The sequence below is a fragment of the Galeopterus variegatus genome, unplaced genomic scaffold, assembly GCF_000696425.1.
Source record: "Galeopterus variegatus unplaced genomic scaffold, G_variegatus-3.0.2 Scaffold741, whole genome shotgun sequence".
Lineage (NCBI taxonomy): Eukaryota > Metazoa > Chordata > Mammalia > Dermoptera > Cynocephalidae > Galeopterus > Galeopterus variegatus.
The window spans coordinates 163786-190605 of NW_007726852.1; the positions used below are offsets into that span (position 1 = coordinate 163786).

General features: G+C 41.8%; 1 protein-coding gene and 1 pseudogene across 1 annotated transcript in view; one reads left to right on the plus strand and one right to left on the minus strand.

The window, feature by feature from the left end:
• Positions 1 to 14498, minus strand: part of CCDC109B (coiled-coil domain containing 109B) — an 87712-nt gene extending 73214 nt beyond the window's left edge. Inside the window, exon 1 of the mRNA XM_008571972.1 lies at positions 14343 to 14498. Coding sequence (XP_008570194.1) covers positions 14343 to 14435 — 93 coding nt within the window. The 5' untranslated portion in view covers positions 14436 to 14498. The remainder of the gene's footprint in view (positions 1 to 14342) is intronic.
• Positions 8841 to 9899, plus strand: LOC103589904 (annotated as a pseudogene).
• Positions 14499 to 26820: the final 12322 nt, after the last annotated feature.

Here is a 26820-nt window from a genome sequence, read left to right on the forward strand (position 1 = left end):
CTACGTTTATCCTGTATTAGTCCATTTCTGTTGCTAATAACAGAATACCTGAAACTGGGTAATTTATAAAAAAATGAAATCTATTTCTTACAGTTTTGGAGGATGGGAAGTCTATGGTCTAGAGGTGCATCTAGTGAGGGCCTTCTACAGCAATGCAAGATATCACATGGCAAGAATGGCAAGAGCAAGAGAGCTAACCTTCTTACTTGCTCTAATTATAAAGCCAGCAGAACCATGCCCATTACTCTGAATGGATCGATCCATTCACGGGGCCACAGTCCTCACAATCTAATCACATCTTAAAGGCCCCACCTTTCGAATATGGTAATTAGATTTCCTACCCTCTTAACACTGTTGCAATGGAGATCAAGTTTCCGATACATGAACTTTTGGGGGACACATCTGACCCATAGCATATCCAATCCATCTTTGGTTTGGATTCTGTGTTCCTGTAACAGCCAAGCGCTACTTCCCTGATTTCTGTTCTAGGTTATAGAACTGCATTCAAAAGTAGTGCTCCTTTACCAGGCCCTGCCCACAGTCTAGCTCTGCCTCCCATCCCACCTTGGCTTGGCCAGCTTGGCCATGCTCACAAGTGCAGCTGCTATTTTCAAGTAAGTACTGCACAGTGGTACCTCATTCCTCCTGTGATGGTGGTTAATGTACTGCCTGTCCACTCCAAATTCACCCATTTTGACTGTTCTGTGAAAATGTATCTTGGGCCTTTAAATATTTTTCCTGTGCTGGCTTGCACTGAAGTTCTATCACTAGTGGGCACCTGTGTCACACTGAAGGAAGAAAAAGGGTTTTGCTTCCTGGTTCTGCTGTGTTCACTTGGTAGGCTCCTGTAGCACAGACACAGGTGGATTAGTCTCTGTATTATATTATATACTAAGACACGTTTTATTCTAAGATGCAGTTAGTTAGCATTTTTCAACCATCTTAAGTACCTAATATTTCCTTTTTAGACCATATTTATAATAAACTAGCCTATAAAATGCCACTAAATTCATATACTAGATATGCATGGTATTTTTTATAACTTTTACTATTGCTCATTAATGACCACAATTCTTCCAAAGGAAGGCCTTCCTTAAAACCATATTGTCAGCATCTTTTCTCAGCTATACTTTTTTTTCTTCCTTATCAGGTGTCATTGCATAAACTTGAATTCTGGCCTCAAATTCTAATTGAACCATTAAAATGTATTTCTCTCTTCCTTAGCTTAGAGTGTACAAGTGAGACTATACCCTTTTTTATTAGTTAAAGCCCAGAGAGCAGTTTATAATGAACCCAACAAGGTATCATATGTTCCTCCCTCTTCCAGTCCAAATTAAAAATGCTGAAATTTCACCATTTCTTTTTAAAAGTTTTTCAGGGAAAAATAGTTTCCCTCTAAATATCTATTGCTAAGAAACACCTATAAGTGAGATTCAATAGTGCCTTGAAAATTCAGCAACCCCCAAAACAAAACAATCCTGTCTATAGCCAAGGGGACTATGGCAGATACAGTTAAATGTCCACTAAAATCCATCCTTCCTTCTTCCACAGTATCAAGTTTTAGAGGGAATGTGGCTCCTGGCCAGGAGTACATCCCTCGGCCAGCTTGCAGCTAAATGTGGCCATGTGACATATTCAATGAAATATTCAATGGAACATGAGCACAAGTGACATGCAACACCTCCAGGCCTAGCCCATAATACCTTGAAAGACTAAAAGAGCCTCTGTGCTTTTTTGACTTTGGAAGCCATGTGTAGAAAATGACAAACAGGTCAGCTTAGGTTCCTGAATGACTGTGTGGAGTAGAGCTACTGCTTGACCTATAAAGCTCACCATAGAACCAGAAAAAAACTGGCTTTAAGAATACAGAAGTTGGGAGTTCCAGTCAAGATGGAAGAATAGACGGTCCCAGCATCACTCTCTCCCACAAATCAATGAATTTACAACTATAAAAATGTAATATCGGGCCGGCCCGGAGGCGCACTGCTACAGTGCACCGCTTGGGAGCGTGGTGGTGCTCCCACCGAGGGTTCGGATTCCACATACAGACAGGTTCCCGCTCACTGGCTGAGCGAGGTGTGGGCGCAACACCGAGGGTTGCGATCCCATTGCCGGTCCCGGTCCGGTACGGGCGCGACACTGAGGGTTGCGATCCGTTGCCGGACACGAAAAAAGACAAAAAAAAAAAAAAGGAAAAATGTAATATCAGCCAAGCTGGGGCCACTGGAGTTCAGGTGAAGAGGAGGAGAGACCTATGGAATTCATGAAGGCAGGAGAAACCACAATGAGAGAAAGAAAAAACTGCTCTCAGCGTTTCGGGCTGCAGCTGCTTTAATGCTGGAGCGCATGGAGCAGGAGCTGGTAGAGCCGCAGCTGTGCCCTTTAGATGGAGTTACTTGAAAGCAGAAGGTGAGAAGAGGACTTTGGTGGTCCCCAGGACAGCAAGACCACTAATAGGGTTCCTGTGGACCCATGCAGGAGCCCAAGGAGCCAGAACAGCTGAAAAAGGGGAGCCATTCAGAGGCCGGTTAGTCAATGCAAGGGACCAACACAGGGCCATCCCATGAGAAGTGTTTGGAGCATGGGCGGTGGGGGAGACAGGCCCACCGGGAGAAAACTGGGACACAGCAAAGACAGCCGATCCACCCCTCAATCAGCGCAGGACCACTCAGAGGAGACTGGTCAGGAATGCAGAATTGCATGGGGTCCAATTTGATGAAAAACCTCAGGCCCAGATCAGCGTTTCTACACAACCCAGGTGCGCCGAGTCTCTGGAGAGCCAGAAGTACCTATAAGGTCAACCATTAAACCCTGAGGTACACAAAAAGCCTTCCGTGGGAAAACAGCAGCAAAGCAGCAATTTACTCCAACACACAGCTCAAGTACTGGTTCCCACAGGAAGCTCCCCCACTTTAGAAGTAAGCAAAGGACAAAAAATTAGTTCTGGCCCAGGCACACCACCAGTGCCTTGGGGCCCACCAGGGGACATGAGGCATGGATCCAGGGGCAGGACCCCCACCCACAACCACTCACACAACCAGCACCTCGGGGTCCTGCACAGGAAACCGAGGATTGGAGCCGGGACTGGACCCCACTCCCCCATCCAGGCACACCGCCAATGCCTCAGGGCCTGCACAGGGACCCAGGGCTAGCGGCCGGGGGGATCGGAACCCTTCCCTCATGCAGGCACACCAAGACAGTGCCTCAGGGCCCCACCCAGGGGGCAAACTGTTATGCTCTGTAAAATATATTAAATCCATGTATTGGTTATTCTTCTCTTTCAGGTTTTAACCATGGGTAACTACGCGTGGGGCTTTCTAAGAGCCTCCAATAGGATTATCTCACAGTGTCTCAATCTCTCCATTCGGAGACTTTTGTTGGGCTGGTCAGCTGCTGGACAAGATAAGGCATAAGCAAAGCTCCTGTAACATAGAAACCCAAAAATACCATGGGACTCAAAAGAAATGTTTGTTTTTCTAGTAGGTAGGCAGTTGAGGACAAGTGAGATGACCTGCAAGTCATCCAGGTATCCAGGTCTCCTTCGCCATCCACTAAAGAGTTGAATGCCTCCACAGGTATGAGCTGGCTCACCCCTTCTACATCTGCATTCTAGCCAATGTGAAGGGAAAAAAGGAAGAAGAGAGAAATCAGCCTCCTAATTAAAGATGTAAACTGGAAGTTGTACTTATCACTTTCATGTCATGTGGGATATCCAGAATTTGGTTACATGCCCATACCTGAATGCAAAAAAGGCTGAAGAATGTAGCATTTGGGAATGTTCCAATATGGTAGAGCCGGAGTGACAAGATTAGATATGACTGAGGAAATAAGCCACAAAGTAAAAGGACATCATGTATTTTTCAACATAATCCATCCCCGATCTAATTTTTTAAACCAGTGTTTCCCAAATTGTATTCAGTGGACCACTATTCTGGGAGAAGTTACAGAAAATGCTGTAGGATAAAAGAGGTCTGCAATCAAACTCTTTCCCATCCTCCAAGTATCCCAATGCACATTAGCAAAGTAAAAGTCCCAAAAGTTTGGAGTAAAGGAACCCATTTAACTTGGTATGGTTTAGCCTAGAGTTTTTCAAACTTGTAAGAACAGATTTGTTTTTCTGGAACATCTATTAACATCCTAGGAAACATGTTCTGTAGGATATCAGTTTGTGACACAGTTTAATAAGCATAATTTCTATATTATAAGATTTTAATATGATGTCTAAAACTAACGGAAGTCAAGGACCACACTTCAAAGAGAATACTTCCTGCAGTCTGATCAGAGTGCTTACAAGCACCTCAAACCCCTTTCAGACTCCTTTCTCCATGCTTCTGCTCTTTCTTCGCATCAAAATATGTCTGCTAGGCCGGCCTGTGGCTCACTTGGGAGAGTGTGGTGCTGATAACACTAAGGCCACAGGTTCGGATCCCTATATAGGGATGGCCGGTTAGCTCACTTGGGAGAGCGTGGTGCTGACAACACCAAGTCAAGGGTTAAGATCCCCTTACCGGTCAACTTAAAAAAAAAAAAAAAGTCTGCTAAACCCTAACCCTGTTCTGCTCTCAGAGCTTGGTTGAAGTCTCTCCTCTTTTCATCTCCACAATTTCTAATGATGTTCCTTCTCTGAATTCTTCTAGTAATTACTATCTCTAATATTTATTTGACCCTCATGAGCCAACTAAGGAAAGAACACATATCTCTCTTATGTATAGGTACCTTGTCTTCCATGTAACTTTTAAGTACTTTGTGTGGAAGCCTCCAGACTTAACATGAATCACCAAAACTCCTCCACTGAGATCCTGGGGTTCAGGCAAAAGGCAAAACCCATTCTAGGTGCAAGGGAAATATGGGCAATTAAAATGTAACAGACTTGGACCTAACTATGAAAGAACAGAAGCATGAGAAGCCTTATCTAAAACTCAAAGTAAACCAACCTAATCAGGGTGGGAGAAATAGAAGCCAAAGTTTGAGCTAAAACATTTTTAGGAACCTGGGCAGAACCAGGTCTTGGAACTGGTCAGGGTGAGAGCAGCACAAGCGGTGGCAAAGGCTCCAGTCACAGTTGGAACCTCCATTACAATCCTATTTATACATGCTGGCCCCAAATTCCAGAAATATTGGGAAAATGGCCACAGTCTCTGCATGGATCCTCTAAATTTTCTTTCTTTTTTTTTTTTTAAATTCCTATTCTTACTCAAAGATTTCAGATTCTAGGCTGCTTAGATGAATGGCAATGACCATGCTGGGTTACCCACCAGTATTCGAACATTCAACAGTATTCAACAAACTTTGCTATGCACCCTGAAGGGCCTCTTTTAATGGGCCTCCAGGTATTGGAAGACCAGTGGATGATAATCTCATTCAGGGCAACTTCACATGTCAAAGGAAATTATGCCCCACTTCTGGAATGGTAATGGAGGTGGTGTTACTAAGAGGATCTGCAATGTTTCCTAATATCAAAAATTACATTAATTACAAAATAATTAATTTGGATTACTTTTCAAAGGTCAGTTTTATATTTTGCCTAGGAGCTGTGTCTTACAAATAAACATATTTTATAATTGATCTTTAAGTTAATGCTCTAAATTATTTAAATTGTAATGATTAAACTTTGAGTGCTAACACTAATTATTGGCAATCACAAAGCAGCACTTCATGAATTTAAAACAAACATGATTTAATTCTCTGAGAATCCCTTTTAGAAAAGTTCCTTGTCCATGAAGAAAAATACTGCTTTCTTCACACATAAACAATCATCCTAAATCAACACCACACTTTAAGAATACCCAAGAAAGTACCTATATGCCAGGCTGTCCGAACAGAATTTATATGTGTAGTTGAATCATGTTACTTATGTCCTTTGAAAATCTGATATGAAAGCACTTTTAATGTAAAACAATTAACCAAAATATGATTTAAGACTACTGTTTGCTTTTAATGAAAAATACAATATGAATAAGGTCATTCTGGTTAACTTTTTAAAAATCTTCAATTTTTTAAGGTTCATATAACAAAAAGTAGATAAGAATGCTTCAGGTTTTCCCCTACTAGATTAAGTGGAGAAGAGGAAAATGAGAAGCCATGAAGAGAACATACCATTAAGGAACTCTACATAATATTTCATTCTTTATCATCCATTCACTCATCCTCTGTCCAATAAGTATTTATTATGCACCTACTTTGCCAGGGCAGAGGTGGCCAGAAATGGAGAAGATAGTTTTGACCACAAAGTGCTGAAAATCCAGGTTGAAAAATCATATGGGCACAACTAACTTTAATACATGGTCAAATGATTAAATGCTGTCAGTACTGTGGGGTTAAAAGAGAAAGTACAATCAACTCAGCCTGCAGAGATCTGCAGAGACATCAAAACTGGGGTGGGGTTAGGTGGCTATTGGAACTCAGCCTTGAAGGAAGAGAATTCAGGAGAAAGAAGAAGGGGAGTAATGGGAGAGAGAGACTGATGCCTGGGGAACATCATACATACCAACAGGGAGGGGTGAATATAAATGACAAGCCAGGAAGTACTAGTTTAGTCATGCTGGACTGTGGGATATGTGAGGCATGGAGTAGAAAGTGGAACTGGGGGATGAGGCTCCAGCATGGTTCTGGATCAACTGTAGCTCATGCTTTAAAGCTTGCTTACCTTGGTTTTGATAATAATAAACCCATAAAAAGGGATATTTACAAGGTCCAAAGAAACTATACTCTTCTGAAAAGTGAAAATTGTTTTATTATACATTATCTAAAACATTTCCAAAGCAGAGGTGCAGAAATGAGTTATCAGTCTATAAAATGTCACAACAAATAACCTCTCGCAAGGGCTTAGAGAGCTAATGCTCTGTTGATCTGTCTGCAAAACATTTTTTAAAACAATTTTTTTCCAAGTTTATGGTCACATTATTGTAAGACTCTAGAAAGAGCAGTTATTCATCAACGCCTTCTAAAATCCCCTCTTCAAATACTTCACTGTAGCAGATTGAATTATGTCCTCCCAAAACTCCCTGAAGCTTGAATTGTATCCCCCAAGTTTTACCTATTAGAAATTTAACCCCCACTGTGACTGTTAAAAGGGTGGGAAATCCTATTATGGTAGTTGAAAGGTGGAGCCTTGAAGAGGTGATTGGATTGTAAGATAATAAAATAGTGAATGGATTAAAAATGGTGGTCAGGGGAGTGGTTCTGAGGGCTTTAAAAGAAGATAGTCTGTCTTTTTCTGCTGCTCTGCTTCCACCGTCTTGCAATGTGAGCCCCTGGGTTGCTGTCACCATCACTGGATGGGCTTTCGACTTCCCAGCCTCAGAAACTGTAAGCAATAAATTTTTTTCTCTTTTAAATCACCCAGTCTCAGGTATTCCGAAATAGCAACACAAAACGGACTAATACACCCACTCAGCCAAATAGGAAAATTCATATACCAAAACCAAACAAAATGTTTAACAAGGGACAGAACCCCACACGAATGAAACCCCCCCCCCCCCCCCACACAGAGTCAAAAAAACCCCCCCCAAAAAAAAAAAAAAAAAAAAAAAAAAGCCCTCCCCCGCCCCGCTAAGAAATCTCTCAAAACAAGAATTCTTCTGATGTTTTCTCCTCCCTGCAGTTCTCCATGTTCCAGTCCTTGGAGGTAGACTAGGCATAAAATACTTTCACTAATGAAATATGACAAACCGCCGGATTATACGTGGCCGATTCCCAGTGATTGCCCTGCTACACAAAGCAGCAGACAGGATGGGGCATTTATTATTTACTATTATGCCCAAGAATCTGAAAATAAGCTAATTCATCTTCAGGTCCCAGAAATGTGATTTGTACAAATGCATTCATTACAAAAAGCTATATATGTAGTTGAATATAATAGGATTACCACCTATGTCCATGGCAGTTTTGAAAAAAAGGGAAAAAAACAAACCAAAACATCTACTCAATACAGTAAATATCATAAGACCCTCGTGAAGAACTCATACTTGTGGAGTGACTCTTGCCAGACTCCAAGACTTTTCCTCCCTAAAGTTTGTAAAAGCAAAGCTTTGTGAACCTGTTGGTTTCTCGATATGAGATTCAATGTTTTACAACACTTCTTGTTCCTGCTTACAGGCTACAGAAATTTCAACTCTAGCCCCAATTCGTGCCTCTCTTTCACTGTTCTCTATTTATTGCCCTCAAATCTATTTAAAGAAATTCTCTTCAATGGACTTTGTTTATAGCGAAGATTTCATACATTTCTCACCAATCTTGTGACTCCTAGATGGAAATTTAATTATTCCCTGAAGACCTGCCAAAAAACATCCTGGGTTGCAATGCTTTCTATTCCCTTTATGATGAACCTGTAAATAACATAAAAATTATGTAAAATCAAATAACACCAGTTAGGAGTTCATGAAATAGGAAACCCTCAGAGTAAAGAGATTTACAGGCCTTGGTAGTTGACCCAAACTGTAGTTTAACTCAGGTGTTGACGGTGGAGGTAGAAAGGAAATAGGAAGAATTAGGGCAGGTGAGGATAGTAAGAAGAAAAAAAGAAGAGAAATCCATTTCTTTGTGTGAGGAGAGTAACTTCATTACCACCACCTTTCTTTGAGAGAACTGCAGCATCAAAATTAATTCTTACAGCAACTTGATTCAACACAATTAACATCTATTGAGCAACTTCTATGGGCAAAGCACCAAACAGACTATGTGAACAAGAAGAGACTGGTTAGCCACATTTCCACTATTTATTACTTAGAATATATTTGTTCAAATGCTAATGAGCTGATTTTGAAAATTTCTTAAAGCCTTATTTATACACTACTTTTTCCCATTAAAAGATGATTACAGAAAAATAGCTGAGGAGCACCATGGCAGTTGGCAAGAAAAAGCACCTTACAAAAGATGGCGAAAAGGGAGCCAAGAAGAAAGTGGTTAATCCATTTTCTAAGAGAGATTAGTATGACGTGAAAGCACGTGCTATGTTCAACATAAGAAATACGGGACCAAACACTAGTCACCAGGACTCAAGGAACCAAAATTGCATCTTATGGCCTCAAGTGTTGTGTGTTTGAAGTGAGCCTTGCTGATCTGCAGAATGATGAAGGTGCATTTAGAAAATTCCATGGGCCAGCCCGGTGGCGCACTGGAGAGTGCGCCGCTTGGGAGTGCAGCGGCGCTCCCGCCGAGGGTTCGGATCCCATGTGGAGACCGGTTCCCGCTCACTGGCTGAGCACGGTGCGGGCGCAACACTGAGGGTTGCAATCCCATTGCCGTCCCTGGTACGGGCGCGACACCGAGGGGTGCGATCCCGTTACCGGTCAGTAAAAAAGACAAAAAGGAAAAAAAAAAAAAAAAGAAAATTCCAGCTACTTACTGAGGATGTACAGGGCAAAAACTGCTTAACTTCCATGACATGGATCTTACTTGTGACAAAATATGTTCCATGGTCAAAAAATGGCAGACCTTAATTGAACCTCATGTTGATGTCAGGACTTCCTATGGTTATTTGCTTCCTCTGTTCTGCGCTGGTTTTACTAAAAAGCTCATCAGATACCAAAGACCTCTTGTGCTCAGCAGCAAAAGGTCTGCCAAATCCAGAAAAAGATAATGGGAAATCATAAACAAGACGTGCAGACAAACGACCTGAAAGAAGCATTCAATAAATTGATTCTGGACAGCATTGGAAAACACATAGAAAAGTCTTGTTAATCTATTTATCCTGTCCATGATGTCTTTGTTATTAAAGTAAAAATGCTGAAGAAGCCCAAGTTTGAATTGGGAAACTCATGGTGAAGACAGTAGTTCTGGAAAAGCTACTGGGGATTAAACAGGCACTAAAGTTGAACGAGCTGATGGATATGAACCATCAGTCCAAGAATCTGTTTAAAATTCAGACTTTTAATAGGGACAAATAAAAAATCCTGTTTGTGGGGGGGGGGGAGAAAAATGAGTGATGATATGTGATATGAATGTAGGGGAAAATGAAGTTACAGAAGATGAAACTGTGAGTACAATAAATACACGTCACAGGTCTTTCACATTTGGCAGAGGGGGGTTGAAAATCTAATCTTAAGCTTTCTGGCAGCCAGTGCACAGAGACAACATCAATGGCTATACACTTCGCTGTCTGTATAATAAACCCCACATCTGCTCAGGAGAAACCCAACTATTCTAATACTAAGACTAGAACAGCAGTTTCTTCCATGGGTCCTCTTAAAGGGCACCTTTTAACTGACTACTATGTTTCTTAAAAAACATGCCAATGTGGAAAATTCAGTAAAAAAAAACATTTGGGTGGGGGATCCCATGCCACAAAGTCTGAATACATAGCTCAGAGAACAGAGAAGCTGATATTTGTTTTAAAACCAAGGAAAAAATAGAAATAAAAAATAAATCAAGAAAAATTTGTACTGGTAAATTAAATCAGATCAAAAAAACTCTTCTAGAATATAGCTGAGATAATGGTTTATAGCCTATGGGTTTCCCTAAGATGTCTATTATGTAATGGTTTGGGGGTTCTCATGCTAGATACTATTGAATAGGTATTTCACAGATGAACCTTTCACAGATGAAAACACTAGTAATACAGAATAAAGTATGAGAGAGAGACGATCTATTCTGACATACTAAGCCCATCAAATAAATTTCAATTTCCTTTAAAAGGGAAAACGGTTATTACGAATACTAGGTAAAATTGCCACTCTACTGACTGCCTAAAACTGTAAAAGAGAAATTTTCAATCATTAAGACAACCATTCTGACATCCACAATACTTTGTTCAGTGGTATATTTACATCCCCTGGTAAAATACCAACATGGCAATTTTAAAGATGGAAAGGATTTATTTAACACCAATTAAACAAATCCCCTTGTTTTGAAAACGGGACAAAACAGGCCCTAATAGACTGAATGACTTGGCTAAGTTCACAGAGCTAAGTGGTGGTAGGCTCAGGTTGGCACTCAGATGTCCCAGTTGCTTAACACCAACTAAATAAGCTGCTCTTTTCTATTCTATGACCTAAACATATTCAGTTTATACAGTAGATATCAGTTAGATCAACCAATATTTAGTTTCATAGGTACCTCATTCAACAAATATTTATCTGCCAAGATACAAAATCATTTCCTAACTTAAAGTTTGCTGTAAAATCATTTAATTACAATAAATAAAAAGTAAAATCAAAAACAAAAAAGCATTAATACCTAAGTGCTAGAAAGGTGGTGATGTTTAATGATTAATAGATAAACTGATCTAGAAGTACTTTCGAGGTCAAAGCATCAATGTCTTTTCTATAGTGTAAACACAATCACCAACATACAACCAATTGCTCTCCTCAGGAAAGAACTCTGAAACCAGTATTATAGAACACAACGTGTCAATTACAAGAGGTAGAATAGTAGGAAAGTGTCAAACAAGAATATGTTCATTAAATTTAAAAGATGAAAACCACAACTTCTAATAATCGTCTTGTGGTGGATTAAAACATTCATATGATTTGTTTCTAGATGTTTAAAAAAAAAGCACAATACTTAAGCCTCTCCGCAATGTACACTTGATTTTTAAAAGTTTTAAACATAGTTTATGTGGGGATTCAAATTCTGTATTAGGGGCACAAAATCATATCAAGGAGTTTCTCAATCTAAGCAACAGAAAACCGAAATTAAGAAAGGCACGACTAGGCAAGGGTTTTCTGTTGAGATGTAATTCGCCAGGCACCATAATCACTTAAAGCTGCGTCCTTGTGTACAGAAACACCACCAGGAGCCAGAGATTGCCCTGACAACCACTTAGCCAGAGTGCCGACAAGCAGAGATGCTGCTACCGGGACGTGACCATGAACACCAGGCCATGCCTTGGCCAAGGTAATACAACATGGTTTTGCTCTCTTATGCATCACACTAAATATGCTCTTTAAAAAACAACTTTTTTTTTTCCTTTTTGTCTTTTTCCTCAGTGTCGCGCCCGTACCGGACCGGGACCGGCAACGGGATCGCAAACCTCGGTGCTGCGCCCACACCTCGCTCAGCCAGTGAGCGGAACCGGTCTGTATGTGGGATCCGAACCCTCGGCGGGAGCGCCGCCATGCTCCCAAGCGGCGCACTGTAGCAGTGCGCCACTGGGCCGGCCCTAAAAAACAACTTTACTACACTAAACGTATCTATGTCAACAAAACTTTTTTTCCCACCCACAAAACAATGGCAATTACTCACCTACCATATTAAGGATGAGAACTGTATGTTTCTTAAAGTTACTAAATACTCCTATAAGACACATGACTAATTTCAGAAAAGACCAATTTTAATTGGGAACTCTTATTTGAAATACTACTTATGACAATTCCCTGCAAGCTAGTATTTTTTGAGCTCTCAGGTCACAAACCACTCTTTTGGTTCTAGCTGCTTTCATATTATATATGGCTCTAGGGGTCTGAATGTTTGTGGCAAAAATATATAGAAATAATGTCTCATATCAATAATGTTTGGGACAACCACAAAAGAGCAGCACAATGAAAAATATCCCTACAGCCAGGTAACTTGATTTGAAGAAAATGGTTTAGTAGTCCTAGCTAAAACACCATAGGGACCAGGATATTTCTATCAGTTTCATTATGGTAAGAGTTCAAAGCTGCATATGAAAATGCAAACTCACAGGCTGGCCTTTATTCTTTCGGGGTCTCTTATCACATAGGTAATATGATGGAAACATTTCCACTTCTAAAGTTTGACTTTGTAGCATGGACATTTGACTTAAAACAGAAATTTTCAAATTATAACAGTCAAATGTAAGGCTTCTTAATATGATTACCTAGAGGTAAAGTACTAAACACTATTCCCCTATTATTAGGCCTAAAAAGCCTCACTTTATCATTTTCTATTTCTTTTAAAAGGGCATCCACATTCCTGCTAGAGCATTCAGTGGCACCACCTTATAAAGCATCAGATGGGATATGCGGAAAAAGGGCTCGGAGTTGATAATTTGAGAAAGAGCAGCCAGTTCTGAGATCCTGTTCAAAGTGTTAGGTCAATATGCTGCTCAAAGTGTTAAATGGATTTAAGAGAAAACGGAATCAATCATTTGTGTTGTGTGGTGAAGGGGGTTCCCTGTACTGGGTTGCTTTAATAGTTGGTGTATTTTTGACTATAAAATGCAACACTTATTATAAAAATACAATTTTAAAATGTGGAAAAAGCCTATCTTGCCCATTACTCTATTAAGGATACCGTTTTACCTTGTAAGGAGTTTGCTCCTTTTTCTACATATTAGTAACAAAATGGCCTTCATTCACTTCCGAACATTCACGGAAGGCATTTTAAAAATGCAATTAAGTATTTCCTGCATCAATCCAAACTCTAAAGTTCGGAGACAGTTGGGAGAAAAAAGGGGTCGGGGGGGTCGGGTAACCACAACAAAACCCCCAAAAGAAACAGGAAGTGAAAGTGCCAAGAGAATCTCATTGCTTACTTTTTGCTTTTCTTTCAAAGTGCACAGCTAAAAGATAAAAAATAAATATTTTTCCCTTTAACAACCTAAAACTAATCTAACGGTGAGGGAGAAACAAACTGAAAATCAGAAACAACTCCCCGCCCAAGCACGCGCACCCCGAAGGCTCTTTTGAAAGGCGGTCTGTCCTCACCAGGCTCCGAGCGAGGGCTCCGGGCCCCTGTCAGGCTGCATCACGATCCTCGTTTCACTCAGCACTTTCCCCTCTCTTCCTGTGTCTTTTTTAGCGCACATCCCGTCTCTTCCCTCCTCCTCCAAGCAACGTTTCTACTCAGACCTCAATACAACTGTCAGGCCAGCTGTTACTCACCAGCACACATTCATGAATCACCCGTCTCTCGGGGCTCCGACCAAAACGCGAGTTTTTCTTCCCTCTTCAAAAGGGAGGTGCTCGCGGTTTTCAGGATGGGCATTTCCCTCTCCCACGGCAGAACGCCCTCGGGACAGTCACTGCCCGCTCCCTCGTTTCCTGAAGCCCCCTCCGAGCGGCTGTGGAAACTTACTCCAGACCGCAGTTTGGCCGTCAAGACACTGCCGGCGGGTTCTTCTACTGCCCCCGGCCGCAGCCCCGGGGTCCCGGCATCCCGACCGGGCCGAGGTGATGCGCCCGGCGCGCCGCTCTGGCCTTTCCTTCCCTGGGCCACGGGGCGTGACCCCCATCCTGGACCCCGGGAGCCACGTCCGCGGCCCGGGCACCACCTGTCGGGGCCTCCCCGCGCGTGGAGTTGGGGGCGGGGTGGAGCGCAGGGAGCGGCACAACGCAGTGAACCGCCCGGCCGCTCGCCTTTCGCTCCCGCCAAAGTTGCTCGACGCAAACTTTCCACCCGCCTGCCCCCAGGCGCCCCGTCGCCCCCGCACCCGGTCTTACCTGGGGCGGCTGCGGCCTCGGACGCGCTAGAGCCCGGGTTCCGGAGGTCAGCAGCAGCCGCGGGCGCCACGGCCGGAGGCCCCTCAGGAGCATCTTCCAGCCCGGGCGCGGGGCTCCCGCACGCGTCAGCAGCGCATCCTCCCCGCGCAGCCGGGCGCTCGCAGCCGCCGCTCGCTGTCGGCGCAGCCCACCCGCGCCTCCGCCCCGCGCCTGCCCGCCTCCCGCGCCTCGCGGGCTGGGCCGGGCTAAAGGAGGGGTGTCCCTGTTTCCAGTTCTCGGCTTTGCACACACCCGGAGGCGGGACTGTTTTCTTTCCTCCGACCAAAAAAGAGGAGAGAGGGGGCGCGAGAACAACAGTGAGCCGCCCTCCTCATCTTAGGTTCCGGGGGGGCGCCTCTCCTCTTTCCGCAGAAGCCCCTTCTGGAATGAACGAGAGCGGGTGACTCACACCTGGCGAGCTGTTGATTTCAGAACTGGCTGTTGATTCCGGGCACTTTGTGCTCTGAGAGCAGTCTTCTCCACCTCCACGGGGGCGGGAGCGGGGAGGGGCAAGGGAAAAGCATCCGGGATCTGGAGAGGGGCAGGGTCTCTCTGGAAGTTGGTCTCCTCCACCGAGCGGGAAAGACAGAAGGAAGCGGGTCCGCCAGGTCTGCCCGTCTCTGTGGGCTCTGAGGCTTGTGCTGAGGGCTGCGGTGGCCTGGGCCCTTGGCTCACTGGTGAGCGCGGAGTCAGTGAGACGGTCCGCCCAAGGCCTACCTCTGCTGAAGGATTGTAGTTCACCATTTACTGGCCCAAACCCAAGATCTTTGTGAAAATCTTTCCCGAATCAGAACTGACTTCTCTTATGATGCACGTTTTTAACTGAAGGAGCTAAGGAACTGGAACTTAGTCTTCCCAGCAACTGGGAGCAACTGGTAAAGATAATGCTTTATCTTGGAGACTTTTTGTAAACAAACAGAAGCCATTTAAAAGTAACTTAAACCAAACGTTTACACAGCTTGCTTACAGTAGAATTGTTAGATAAAATACAGGATGTCCAATTTAATTTGAATTTCAGATAAACAAGTAATGTTTTAGTAGAAATATATCCCAGATATTTCATTTTTTAAAGAATAAGTGATCCATGCAATATTTGGGACATACTTACACTAAAACAATACTTATTGTTTACCTGAAATTCCGATTTTTTTGGTGGGGGGGAAGGCTGTCTGGTACAGGGTGAAATTCAAATTTAACTGGGCAACCCATATTTTTATTTGCTAAATCTGCAAGAGGCCTGAGTTAATGAATCAAAACTGGCAAACAATGCAACAAGTGGCAAATCACTCCTGATGATCTCCTTTATTGAAAAATGAAAGAATTGTAAGTTTCTATAATAGTAAAAACTTTATTGCCATTCAAGACTGATTCACATAAGTTAACTAGCATGTGTGTTTCAAAATACAGTTTCCCTGGACGAATGGTGACACTTTAAATGTTAAGTTCACATGGGAAGGTAAATTACTTTACCTGAGTCTTTTGCTATTACCTACTGCTCCAAATGAAAGAAAAGAGTTTTATTAGGAGGGAGGGAAATGGAGAAGAGAAGGAGAGGTCCATTTTGCAGCACAAAATCTGGCTACAAAGACGGGGTCAGCTAACTGCTGCGAGAAAACCTCTGGACACGGCAGACAGAAGGGGCTTGCTGGGGATGCCTCGCCAACAAAGCCACCCAGCACACATAGTTTTTTGGTGCACGACAAACTTTACCACAATGAATGGGACTTTTGGTGAGACAAAACAATTACTCAATGTGAGCTAGTTCATAAATACTACTTCCATGTTTCAGCCTTTTCACATTTGAATCTCTGATCTTGCTTTTCAAATACAATTTTTTAACAGCTTTATCAAGGTATAATGTACTGTGGAGCCACGGCTAAGGCTAGGGCTAATGTCTGGTATCTTGCTCAAATCGCCAATTGTAAAGCTCTTAATACTGTTCGTGATGCCAATTGTCTACCTACACGACCACTATAGTTGTCAGGCTCTTTTACCTGCCGGTAATCCTGCCGACTGAGCCGATTGTTGAGCGAGGCCTGGGTCTGGAGCTCCCAGACCTCTCAAGCCCATTCACAGACTGCATCACAAACCCTTCACATGCCAGGTTGGGTCCCCAGACCCCTTCACACAGTTCTATGAGCTAGGTAACTGGCCAAAAGGTCCTTGGAGCCATAGGTTGGAAAGCATGGCTGCGCCAGGCGTCTGCGCTGACGCCCGCCCACCTGCTTCAATGAAACTCCTCTCTCTCTCTCTTCACTAAAACTCTCACACACACACACACACAGAGTTTGCTTACAAAGGATGCTGAACCACACCCAACCTGACCCGAGGCAAGGGCCCTGACCAAACTTCTATTTTCCCAACAGTCAGCAAAGTTAATTTACTGTTTAGCTAGTGAAGCTTAAGCTTCACATGGGGTCTCTTCCAAGGGAAGGGGTGGGGGGGGGGGGGGTCCTGTAGCAATGTGTTCACTCGGTCATATGTTTTTGTAATATTTCTAAAGGTAAGATATTTTTACTGATATTAGTTCAGACAACTGTCTCTGCTCTCCATCCACCCTTCTGTTACACATCCCCTTTTGTCAGGTGGCAGAGTGGCCATGGCCATTTTCAAGAGCTAGCAAAGAGTAAATTAAGTTGGAGATACATTTAGTTTGGGTTTAGTGGGATATTTTTATGTGGCTCACAGTCATTTCCACATATTGTTAAGTTATTGCTAGCCATGCCCATTTAGGGATGGTTTCCAGGAATATTCTTACTACTGACTGGGCCAGCTTAGTATTGCGACAAAAAAGTACAGGGTCAGAGTTGGTATTGCAATACTAATGTGTCCTATGGTGCCCGGTGACCAGAAGTACATGGCTAATGAAAATGAAATGATGTTTGAAATGAATGGATCTGGAAGCTAGTCTGTGAAATATCTTGCAAATATTATAGCTCATATATGAAAAACACGTGATGAACATTTTCCCCAATTTAAGAATTGACACATTATCAATTGAGTTGTAAAGCTTAGAGATGCTTTTCTAAACTATCAATGATATAAAACAAATCAATCATGCTAGAGAAAAGACAACTATCTTTTCTGTTCTTTCCACAGGAAGTATTATAAAACTGTTGTCATATGAAAAGGCAGTTAAAGAGAATGTAGCCAAAAAAGTGTAGGGAAAAAAGTATTACAGGGATGTATAGGAGCAATTAATTTATAAAAATGTTTTATTTTTCTGGGGTTTGTGCTTTTAAAAATTGGTTATTTGTGATTTATTTTCTCATTCTAAATAAATTTTCACTACCATGTCAATTTTGTCTTCTTAAACTTTTATTATTTTTCTTAAAGAGGGCACCCCAAGTTATAAGCTTCAGGCTCCACAAAACCTGGATCTGCCTCTGTGCTCAGGCATGAGCACTTTGAGTTATCTTGTTTAGTTGTTACAAAAACCTTATGGAGGGTTGGCTGGTTAACTCAGTTGGTTAGCCTGTAGTCTTATAACCCCAAGGTCAGGGGTTCAGATCCCTGTACCAGCCAGCTGCAAAAAAACCCCCACAAAACCCAAAAACCTTATGGGATATATTATTCTTAGATCTCTACTACATGTGAAGAAACTGAAGTAGTAAGTTAAGTAACTTATCTAAAGTCACGCAGCCACAGAATTCAAGCTTGGAATTATATTAAGACCCCAGGATTTTAACCTTGACCTTATATTGCTTATGTTTTCTGGATCATCTGACCACCTGGGCTTCCTATAACCATAAGTGTCATATCATAACCAGGATTAGGGTGAGGTGAATCATTGATGTGCAGGGTCACATCCTGCCTCTATTTAAAATTTTGACATTTTGTTTAATGGATTTTTTGCATTAATTTTGATTTTTAAAAATATCATTTATCTTAATGACTGAGTTTTTTGGGTGCCCCTTTAAATTTTTCACCTAGGCAAGTGCCTCACTGGCTTCACCTATTTCCAGCTCTGTGTCATATCCTTAATTAGGACCTTAACATAAGATTTGTGCTTTAACTATTTTGTATGTTTCTTTTTTTAATTTAATTTTTTTTTTATTTTTGTGCTTTAACTTTTAGTAGAGATAGCCCCTAAATTTTATCCATGGATTTTCATACAGACTGCCTTTGCAGACATTATTCACTTATATCCTCAAGCCACTTTCCACATGCAGAACTCAGTTTTTCACAGATTAGCTGACCAATAATGACATGGAACTGTTGAGTGTTGGCACTGACTGCCACTGGTTGAAAGTCTAGCTTCAGTCACAGTAGAAGGAAAGTTTATTTTCAAAAAAAGTTTTATATTTATGTCACTTGGTCTTACTTGTAAAATCATCTGAATTTAGCAACCTCTCATACGTCCTCTCAGACTACCGCAGCACTGGATAGTAGGGTAACCAGGCAGAGTAGCTGAGGGGTCCCCTCAGGAATCTTATATGAAAGCCCCCGCACACTGATTGAATTTTAGTTGTAACTAGAGAAGGCTATTACTTTTCTCTATTCTGCCTCTAGGTCCTAAGACTCCATTTTTAATAATTAGAGTCATAAAGAACTTTGTACCCAAATGCGAATACATATTATTTTCAAACACATATGGCTGATTCATAATGTAATGACTAAATCGGATGTCTCAAATATTTCTTTAAACTTGAAAGAAATTAAATACAAGAAATGGGAAATTAAAAAGATAAAGTATCACTACCCTATCTTTACCAGTGGAATTTAAATTACACACATAAATATTCATGGATTAAACATGAAATAAGTGGAAATTGAGAATTATTTTAAAACTGAATACCAACAAAAAGCACTTGATATTAAAATCTTCAGTAGTCACGAAAATTTATAGTCTTAAATGCATTTATTAGAAAACAGGAAAGGCTGAAAATAAACTAAGCTTACAATCCAAGAAGCTAGAAATACAGCAGCAAAAATAAACGTAAAGGAAGTAATGGGAAGGAAATGATAATGGTAAAAGCAGATAGCAAATCAAATTTCCTCTACTCTTCCTTTATAGAAACCACTATCCCCTCTCCCAAAAAGTAGAGTGATTCAATAAAACCAAAAGTTGGGTTTTTTAAAAGGCACAAAGATAGGAAAACGCCTGAAATAAGAATGACCATGAAAAAAGAAATAAGGACTAACTACATAGTAGAAAGGATTGAAAAAGCTAACCCCCAGTAACTGCTTATATCAATCAAGTTAAAACTATTCAAAATAGGCTCAAAAAAGAGACCCTGGATAGATTAGTAGTCATAGACCGAAACAGTGGTCATAGATAATAGTCTATGACCTGAAACCTGGAAAAAGGCCCTAAGCTCAGAGGCTTAATGGGCCAGTTAACCAAAACTTCAGGAATAGATAATTCCTATCTTTTTTTTTTTTTTTTTTTTTTTTTTTTTTTTTTTCGGCCGGTCTATATGTGGGATCCGAACCCTCGGCGGGAGCGCCACCGCGCTCCCAAGTGGCGACTGATCCAGTGCGCCACCGGGCCGGCCCCGATAATTCCTATCTTATACACCAAAAATTTAGCTATTTCATACAAACTGTTCCAAAGCATCAAAACAGATGGGAAGCTATCCAACTCAATTAATAAAACTGGCATAGTGCTAATGACAAAATTAAACAAGTAAACACTGTAAAAGCAAACTATAGACCAATCTTTCTTATAAAAATAGATAAAACAGGGGCCGGCCCGGTGGTGCACTGCTACAGTGCGCCGCTTGGGAAGCTCGGCGGCGCTCCCACCGAGGGTTCGGATCCCACATACGGACCGGCCGCTCACTGGCTGAGCGAGGAGCGGGGGCAACACCGAGGGTTGCGATCCCATTGCCGGTCCCGGTCCAGTACAGGCGCGACACTGAGGGTTGCGATCCGTTGCCCGGCACGAAAAAAAGACAAAAAGACAAAAAAAAAAAAAAAATAGATAAAACAGATCCTCAGTAAACTATTAGCAGATGGAACTCAATACCATAATAAAAGAATAATAGAGTGAGGATTAGTTCAAGCTGCCAGGGTCGATTCCCATATTTCAGGGCAATTTAAATTGTTAATCCAAACATCACCTACGTAACCTATGCCTAGGGAGCTGATTTATTCATAAACTGTTAATTGCTTCCACCCTTGCCTTCTTCAGCTGCCTACAGTAGGCTGGCCAGACCCATCTTGGTAGGACATCGCGACTCTGCTCAAAGCTTTTTAAAGGCTTTGTACCTCTTTCACAGTGAAACCCGAAGGCCTCACCATAGCCTGCAAGGCCGCATAAGGTGTGCTTGGCTGCACTAACTCCTACTGCTGCCTGCTAGCCTTTACTATGCTTTTTGTTCTTAGCATTTAATCATTATCTGAGATTACACATTTATTTTTTTGTGTCCCCCTCAACTAGAATTTAAGTCCCATGACAAAAGTGACTTGTCTGTTCTGTTCCCTGCCCTATCCCCAGCACCTAACAGTACCTGTCACATAGTCGGTTCTCAAATATTTGCTGAATGAATGAATGCATGGATGAATAATAAAACAGGACTTCTAAGTTTAAATCTACAACCAACTTTAAGAATAATACATACATACATATTTCTGGTTATCAGTACATTGGGGGAGGGGGTTTTGCCAGATACCGTTCTAGGCTCTGATAGTGAAGTGATGAATAAAAAAGATGAGCTTCTTGCCTGCAGAGAACATAACAGGAAAGCTAAACGGTGAACAAATAAATAGATTGGAATAAAGGTTATAATAGGAAATGTACAAGGGCCTATAGTAACATATAGCAGAAAGACCCCACCTAGACTAGGGGTGAGAGACAGGCTGACATCACTACACACTAACAACTGACAGAGGAATGGGAGCTAGCCAAATGAAGAGGTGAAGCTGCGTTCCTAGCACAGGGAACAGCATGTTCAAAGGTTCAGAGGCATAAGTATTCATAACTCTCTACCAATAAAGAGATATTAGGTGGAAAGCTGAAGTTTGGAATCGCCTTTTTGGAACAAACCTGATAACAAACAAAATATAACAATCGTGGCTGAGTTTTGAACTCTGATGGTATGTGGATGTAATGGACTAAGACTGCTTGCTTCTTTCTGTGTATCCATCAGTCCTGGATGGTCTGAAGCATATATAAGTACAGTTGATAAATCGATCATAGGAAACAGAGTTAAGGTGGCAGGTAGCCAGCACAAAAACTTTTGGTTTTCAGTGTCAGATGGGGAAGAATTTCGGTGCAGGTAGAAAGTAGCAGGTAATAAGAGGGCAAAGAGCAGGCTCAACATGGGAGAATCATTAGTACTATTACCGCTGTGCAGCTAATTTGTCAAAACATCGATTGCCATTTATCGAGTACTTACTACATGCCAGGTGCTGCACAAGAAACTTTACAGTCATTCCATATAATTCTCACAAAACTCTTATCAAGGAATTATTATTATCTCTAGTAGATACGAAGGCTCAGAGAAATTTAGGGATTTCAGGTCACACAGCTAGCAGAGGGACTAGAATTCAAATTTTATTTGGCTCCAAAACCCATATTTTTTCTATTAGAGTCAGTCTAACATTAAGTGACAGATCCAAAACTAGAATTAGGTAGAATTGAGTTTTCACTATCAAATTTATTCCTACTATAACCTCTCAAATTATCTTCCAATTTCTGTCTACCACAGTATAGAATGTTGGTTTGCATTCTTTCCTGGTGGGAGATGCAAATCTTATTTCTGAAAAGTTTGAATCATCAGTGATCCATTCTTTTATTGGGTTGACGTATCCCATAAACTTTTAGTATTAAACACCAGAAATATTAAGAGGCACTCAGGAAAATCCTATAGGTCCCAGACATAGTTCTCCCTATTCTCTTGTATGGCAGCAAATCAATTCCTCTTCATAATCAGGATCAATCCCCTTCCAGCTGTTGGTATAAAGAGCACAAAATGGCCAGATAGTAGTTATAACTCCCAATTCAGTGGGAACATTATTATGTCCTTTGGGAACTAGGAATATCTTTTTTGGGAACTAAAACCCTAAAATTCTGTGACTAGATTAGGAGGGAATGCTCTCACTTCCAATTCTTGATTCTCGGACCTGAGTGTTCTGGCTGTAGGAGAAAAATGTTGGTTGCTGATTCAAAGCATATACTGCATTTTGTAGGATAGTTACCCCAACTGTCACTATAACTGAGTCTTCAGAATGACATTCTACCTTTCTATCAGGACAGCTTTTTGGGGTGACAGGTTGTAGTAAGACCAATGAATTCCCATTGCCATACTTCTTTTGCTATAAAATGAGTTCTTTGATCAGAAGCTATGTTGTGGAAATCCTATGGCAATGATGAAGACATTTTGTAAGCCCATAGATGGTGGTGTTGGCAGAAACACTGCAGGCAGAGCAGGCAAGTCCATAGCCTGATGATGTGTCTATTCCATTCAGGACAAATTACTATGTGATCAAAGGATTACAATGTAATCCACATGCTCTCAGGTGGTTATCTGGTTCTCCCAAGGAATATCATATTGAGGAACTAAAGTAAGTCTCAGCTGAAGTCAGGTTAGGAATACAGTGGCAGTAGTCAGATCAGCCTTGGTGAGGGGACATCCATAATATTTAGCCCATGCATAGCTTCTATCTTCAGAGGTATGGCAACTTTGTACATTGGCCATTGAACAAATACTGAGGTAGCTACAGAAAAAGTCTAACCATCATAGGATAAGTCACCTCATCCACCTGATTAAGGTGGATAATTCTTGCTGCAGACACCCTTTGGTGTACATTGATATGGAATACAAATATCTTCATACTCTGTGTCCATTTCATAAAGTCTATCCAAATACCTGTTTTCCAAACCTCCTTGTCACCAGTTCTCTAATCCTGTTCCTTCCAAGTCCTTGACCATCTAATTAGTCATTAGCCACTGCTTATGAAGCTGTATAGATGTACATCTCTTAGCTATCTCACTGTATCCACAAAGTGGCAGTCAGTTTACTGCTTAAAGTTCTGCCCACAAAGAAGATCGGGACTAGACTAATACTATAGCAGTCCAGTTGGTGCCCACATTTTGTCTTAAAACCAGATTCTGGTATCTTCCTTAGTTAACTGATCATAAGGAAACTCCCCATGAGGCCACAGATGTGAACTGAGGGAAAGGAAGAAATGTAGCAGGAGCAGGTGTCAGAAGAGTCTGGGCCACCTGCTTATGACCCAATGAGCCTGATCCCTTACACAGTTTTCACATAGTGATAGATTGCTGCTGTGCATGTTCATTCTTACTGTTCAGTTCACACTAATCAGCTCAGATCACAAGGGCACTTAATAAATGTAGGACAGTTCAATAGCAATCTAAGAGCTGTTCTCAAAAAGGTAAGTTTTTTGCAGAAGAGTGCATGGCTGTACTCCAAACCCCTAGAGAGGTCTGATTCTCCGGCTGAAGCTCCATATGACATTTGTATTTGCCACAGCCACTCCAAGTTAGATCTACTGGGCCAATATAAAGCCCAAGTAGCAGAGCAGTTTGCACTGCAGCCTGACTTGATGTAGGGCCTTCTCTTACTCTGACTGCACCCCAGATTGGCAGCCTTACAGGTTACTTGGTAATGTGTCAGAGCAACACACTGAAATTTGGTATACATAGCTTCCTGTGCCAATCGTTGTGGAAGGTAGCACAGGGAGCAGCAACTTGTCTTTCATACTGGAGGGGATCTTGCAACATGCTCCAGAGCACTGAACCTCCAAAAACTTCAGAGATGGTACACTCCTAAATCTTCATAAGGGTTATCATCCAACTTCTGGCTCTATTCCCATTCCATCTGTCAAGATTTTCTTAATTCCAATCTAATGTAGTATGTTTCTCTTCTCATCAAAAAGAGACTGTTTTTGCCTTCATTTGCAGGTCTTCAACTCATTTTCTTTTTAACTTGGAATTATTTAACATTGATTCAACAATTTACTGAATGCCTACTATGTCAGGCATGAGGGGGCACTAAGCCAAAGAGAACATAGGTCCTATGTTTAAAGGAGAATGTCAATCCTAACACAGCATGATGGGGACTATCAGAGAGATAAGCAGAAGGTGATATAGTGACACGTGGGAGGGGTATCTAATCCAGGTGGGGGGGCAGTCAGGAAAGGGTGCCAAGAAGTGGTGATACCCAGGCTGAGTTCTGAGGATGAGCAGGGCTCAGTGAAGTAAGACATAAAGGGGTCGAAAGGCTTTTCCCAAGTAGGGAACAGCATGTGCAAAGCCTGGAGGTGAATGAAGGGGAGCTCTCAAAATGATGTGCAGTTAGCCTTCTTTTCCTTTTAAAACTCCTTGCAAGCATACCCCTTCTTCTCACCCAAAGCTCCCTGCCTCACAAAGCAAATGGCCAAAGATATTTGTCCCATAAGGAAGAAATGAGAATGGCTTATCTACCTCCTATCAGGATCAATCGCATAATGCCTATATCCTGGTCTATGTCAGTTTCCACATACCCTAAATGAAATCTGGCTATCTTCTGAAGACACTACCTCCCTTGCAAACCTTTCAAGGGGCAGTTGTTTTTGATCCCAAACCCCAGGTAGGCATCCTTCTACTCCTCATTTGTAGGAATCCAGATTATTCCTTCTCCTTACCTACACCTCAGGTGTTCCAAGCTTATGTCACCGACCACAGCATATCCCCTGCCACTCTTCCTTACTGCAGTCATTTACAGTCCCCATTTTTCCACCACTACTCCTGTCATTTTTGGGGGGCAGTTTTCATAATCAAATAGATATCCATTTAAAACCCTGGGCTCCAAGTTCTGACCTCCTCACCTTGAGTTATCTCTAATAACATCTCAACCACCCATTCTCACAGATTATACCCTAGATCTTGTCATTACCAATATCTAAACTTCCCTCAAATCTCAGCTCCAAGCATCCCATATACTGGTCACTACTTCTTATCTTTCTAGTTCATTCTTTCTAGTATCCATACTCTAAGAGGTCTTTGACCTCAACAGAACTTCCAAACTACTAAGCCCACTACCTTTTCTCTATCCATCTCCCATTTTGTGCTCCTTTAGCTTAAATTACAGTCACTCCCTTGTATACATTCTCAATTTCCTTGCTCCCCTTTTCCTTGCACCCAATCCTGGTTAAATCCAATAGTCCACCAAACACTGAACATAGCAAGAGGAAAGAGGCTTAGCTATGCTAACTGGTTTCACCTTAAGTTCATGACTCACATCCCAAGATGGGCCTTCAGTGCTGCCTGACAATCTTACTATGTGCCGCTTGTTAATTCAATATGTTACTCTAAGAGACTATTTCATAAAATCTCTAGTACTCTTTCCCCTTTCTCAGCTGATAACTCTACAGATAGAGAAAAGAAAAGCAATCAGAAGGTAACTTCCACATTCTTCTACCACAAAGTTCCCCTACTTGGACAGTTCTTCCAGATATCCACATGGCTTTAGGTCTCTGCTCAATTCTCACCTTTTCAGAAGGGCCTTCTCTGGTTACAATCAAAAACAGCATTCTCAATCCCCTTATCCAGCTTTATTTTTCTTCACAGAATTCATCACACTTGACAAATTATATAGAAATTGTCTTTCCCTAGTCTTCCACACTCTCACCCTAGAGCTTTGTGAAAGCAGGGATTTTGTTTTGGCTAGAACTATACCTGGCACATATTAAGAGCTTGGAAATATTTATTGAATGAATGACAAAATATCCAAAGACAAAAGATTTTGTCTTTTTTAAAGTAGAAATATCATACTTTTCATTGTAAAATTACGGTATTTAGTCTTAGAGTACTGCAGTTTCTCCTACCGCTCAATAAGATTCTTTCTGGAGGCAGCATGATGTAGGGATGAGTACAGTCCTGGGGGTGGGGGGTATGGTGGGAGTGAGCGGTGGGTGGAAAGAATATTTGGCTTTTACTATCAGCTCTGTCACTAATTAGTAAGTAATGTCATTTAGGGTGAGTCATATAACCTCATTTCCATCAGGAATGTAAGAAAGTACTTTTATTTTTATCCAAGGAAAAGAGATCCACGAAAGCACAAACCAGAAAAAATCATTCCCCACATAAACTAAGAACCTTTTTCCTTCCAAAGTTTATTGATGAGAACTTTCCGAGTGTACAAAATAAAATTCCATTCCACAACCTAATGAATCATTAACAGTTTTTATAGTAAATAAGCTGTTAGTCAGTGAGAGATTTCTTGATCAGAATAAAATCACTCTCGGAACACACCAGGCGTCCTAGACAGGAGCCAAGGGCAGCCCCCTCTGCCTGAAAGCAGGCAAGAAAGCATGCCTGGGGTCCTAGGAAGGAGCTGAGGGCAGCCCCCTCTGCCCGGAAGAAGGCAAGACAGCACTCCTAGGGTCCTAGGCAAGAGCCGAGGGCAGCCTCCTCTGCCCAGAAGCAGGCAAGAGAGCACACTGAAAACACCACTGCCACGTGAGCGGCCCATCATAGCCACAGCTACCA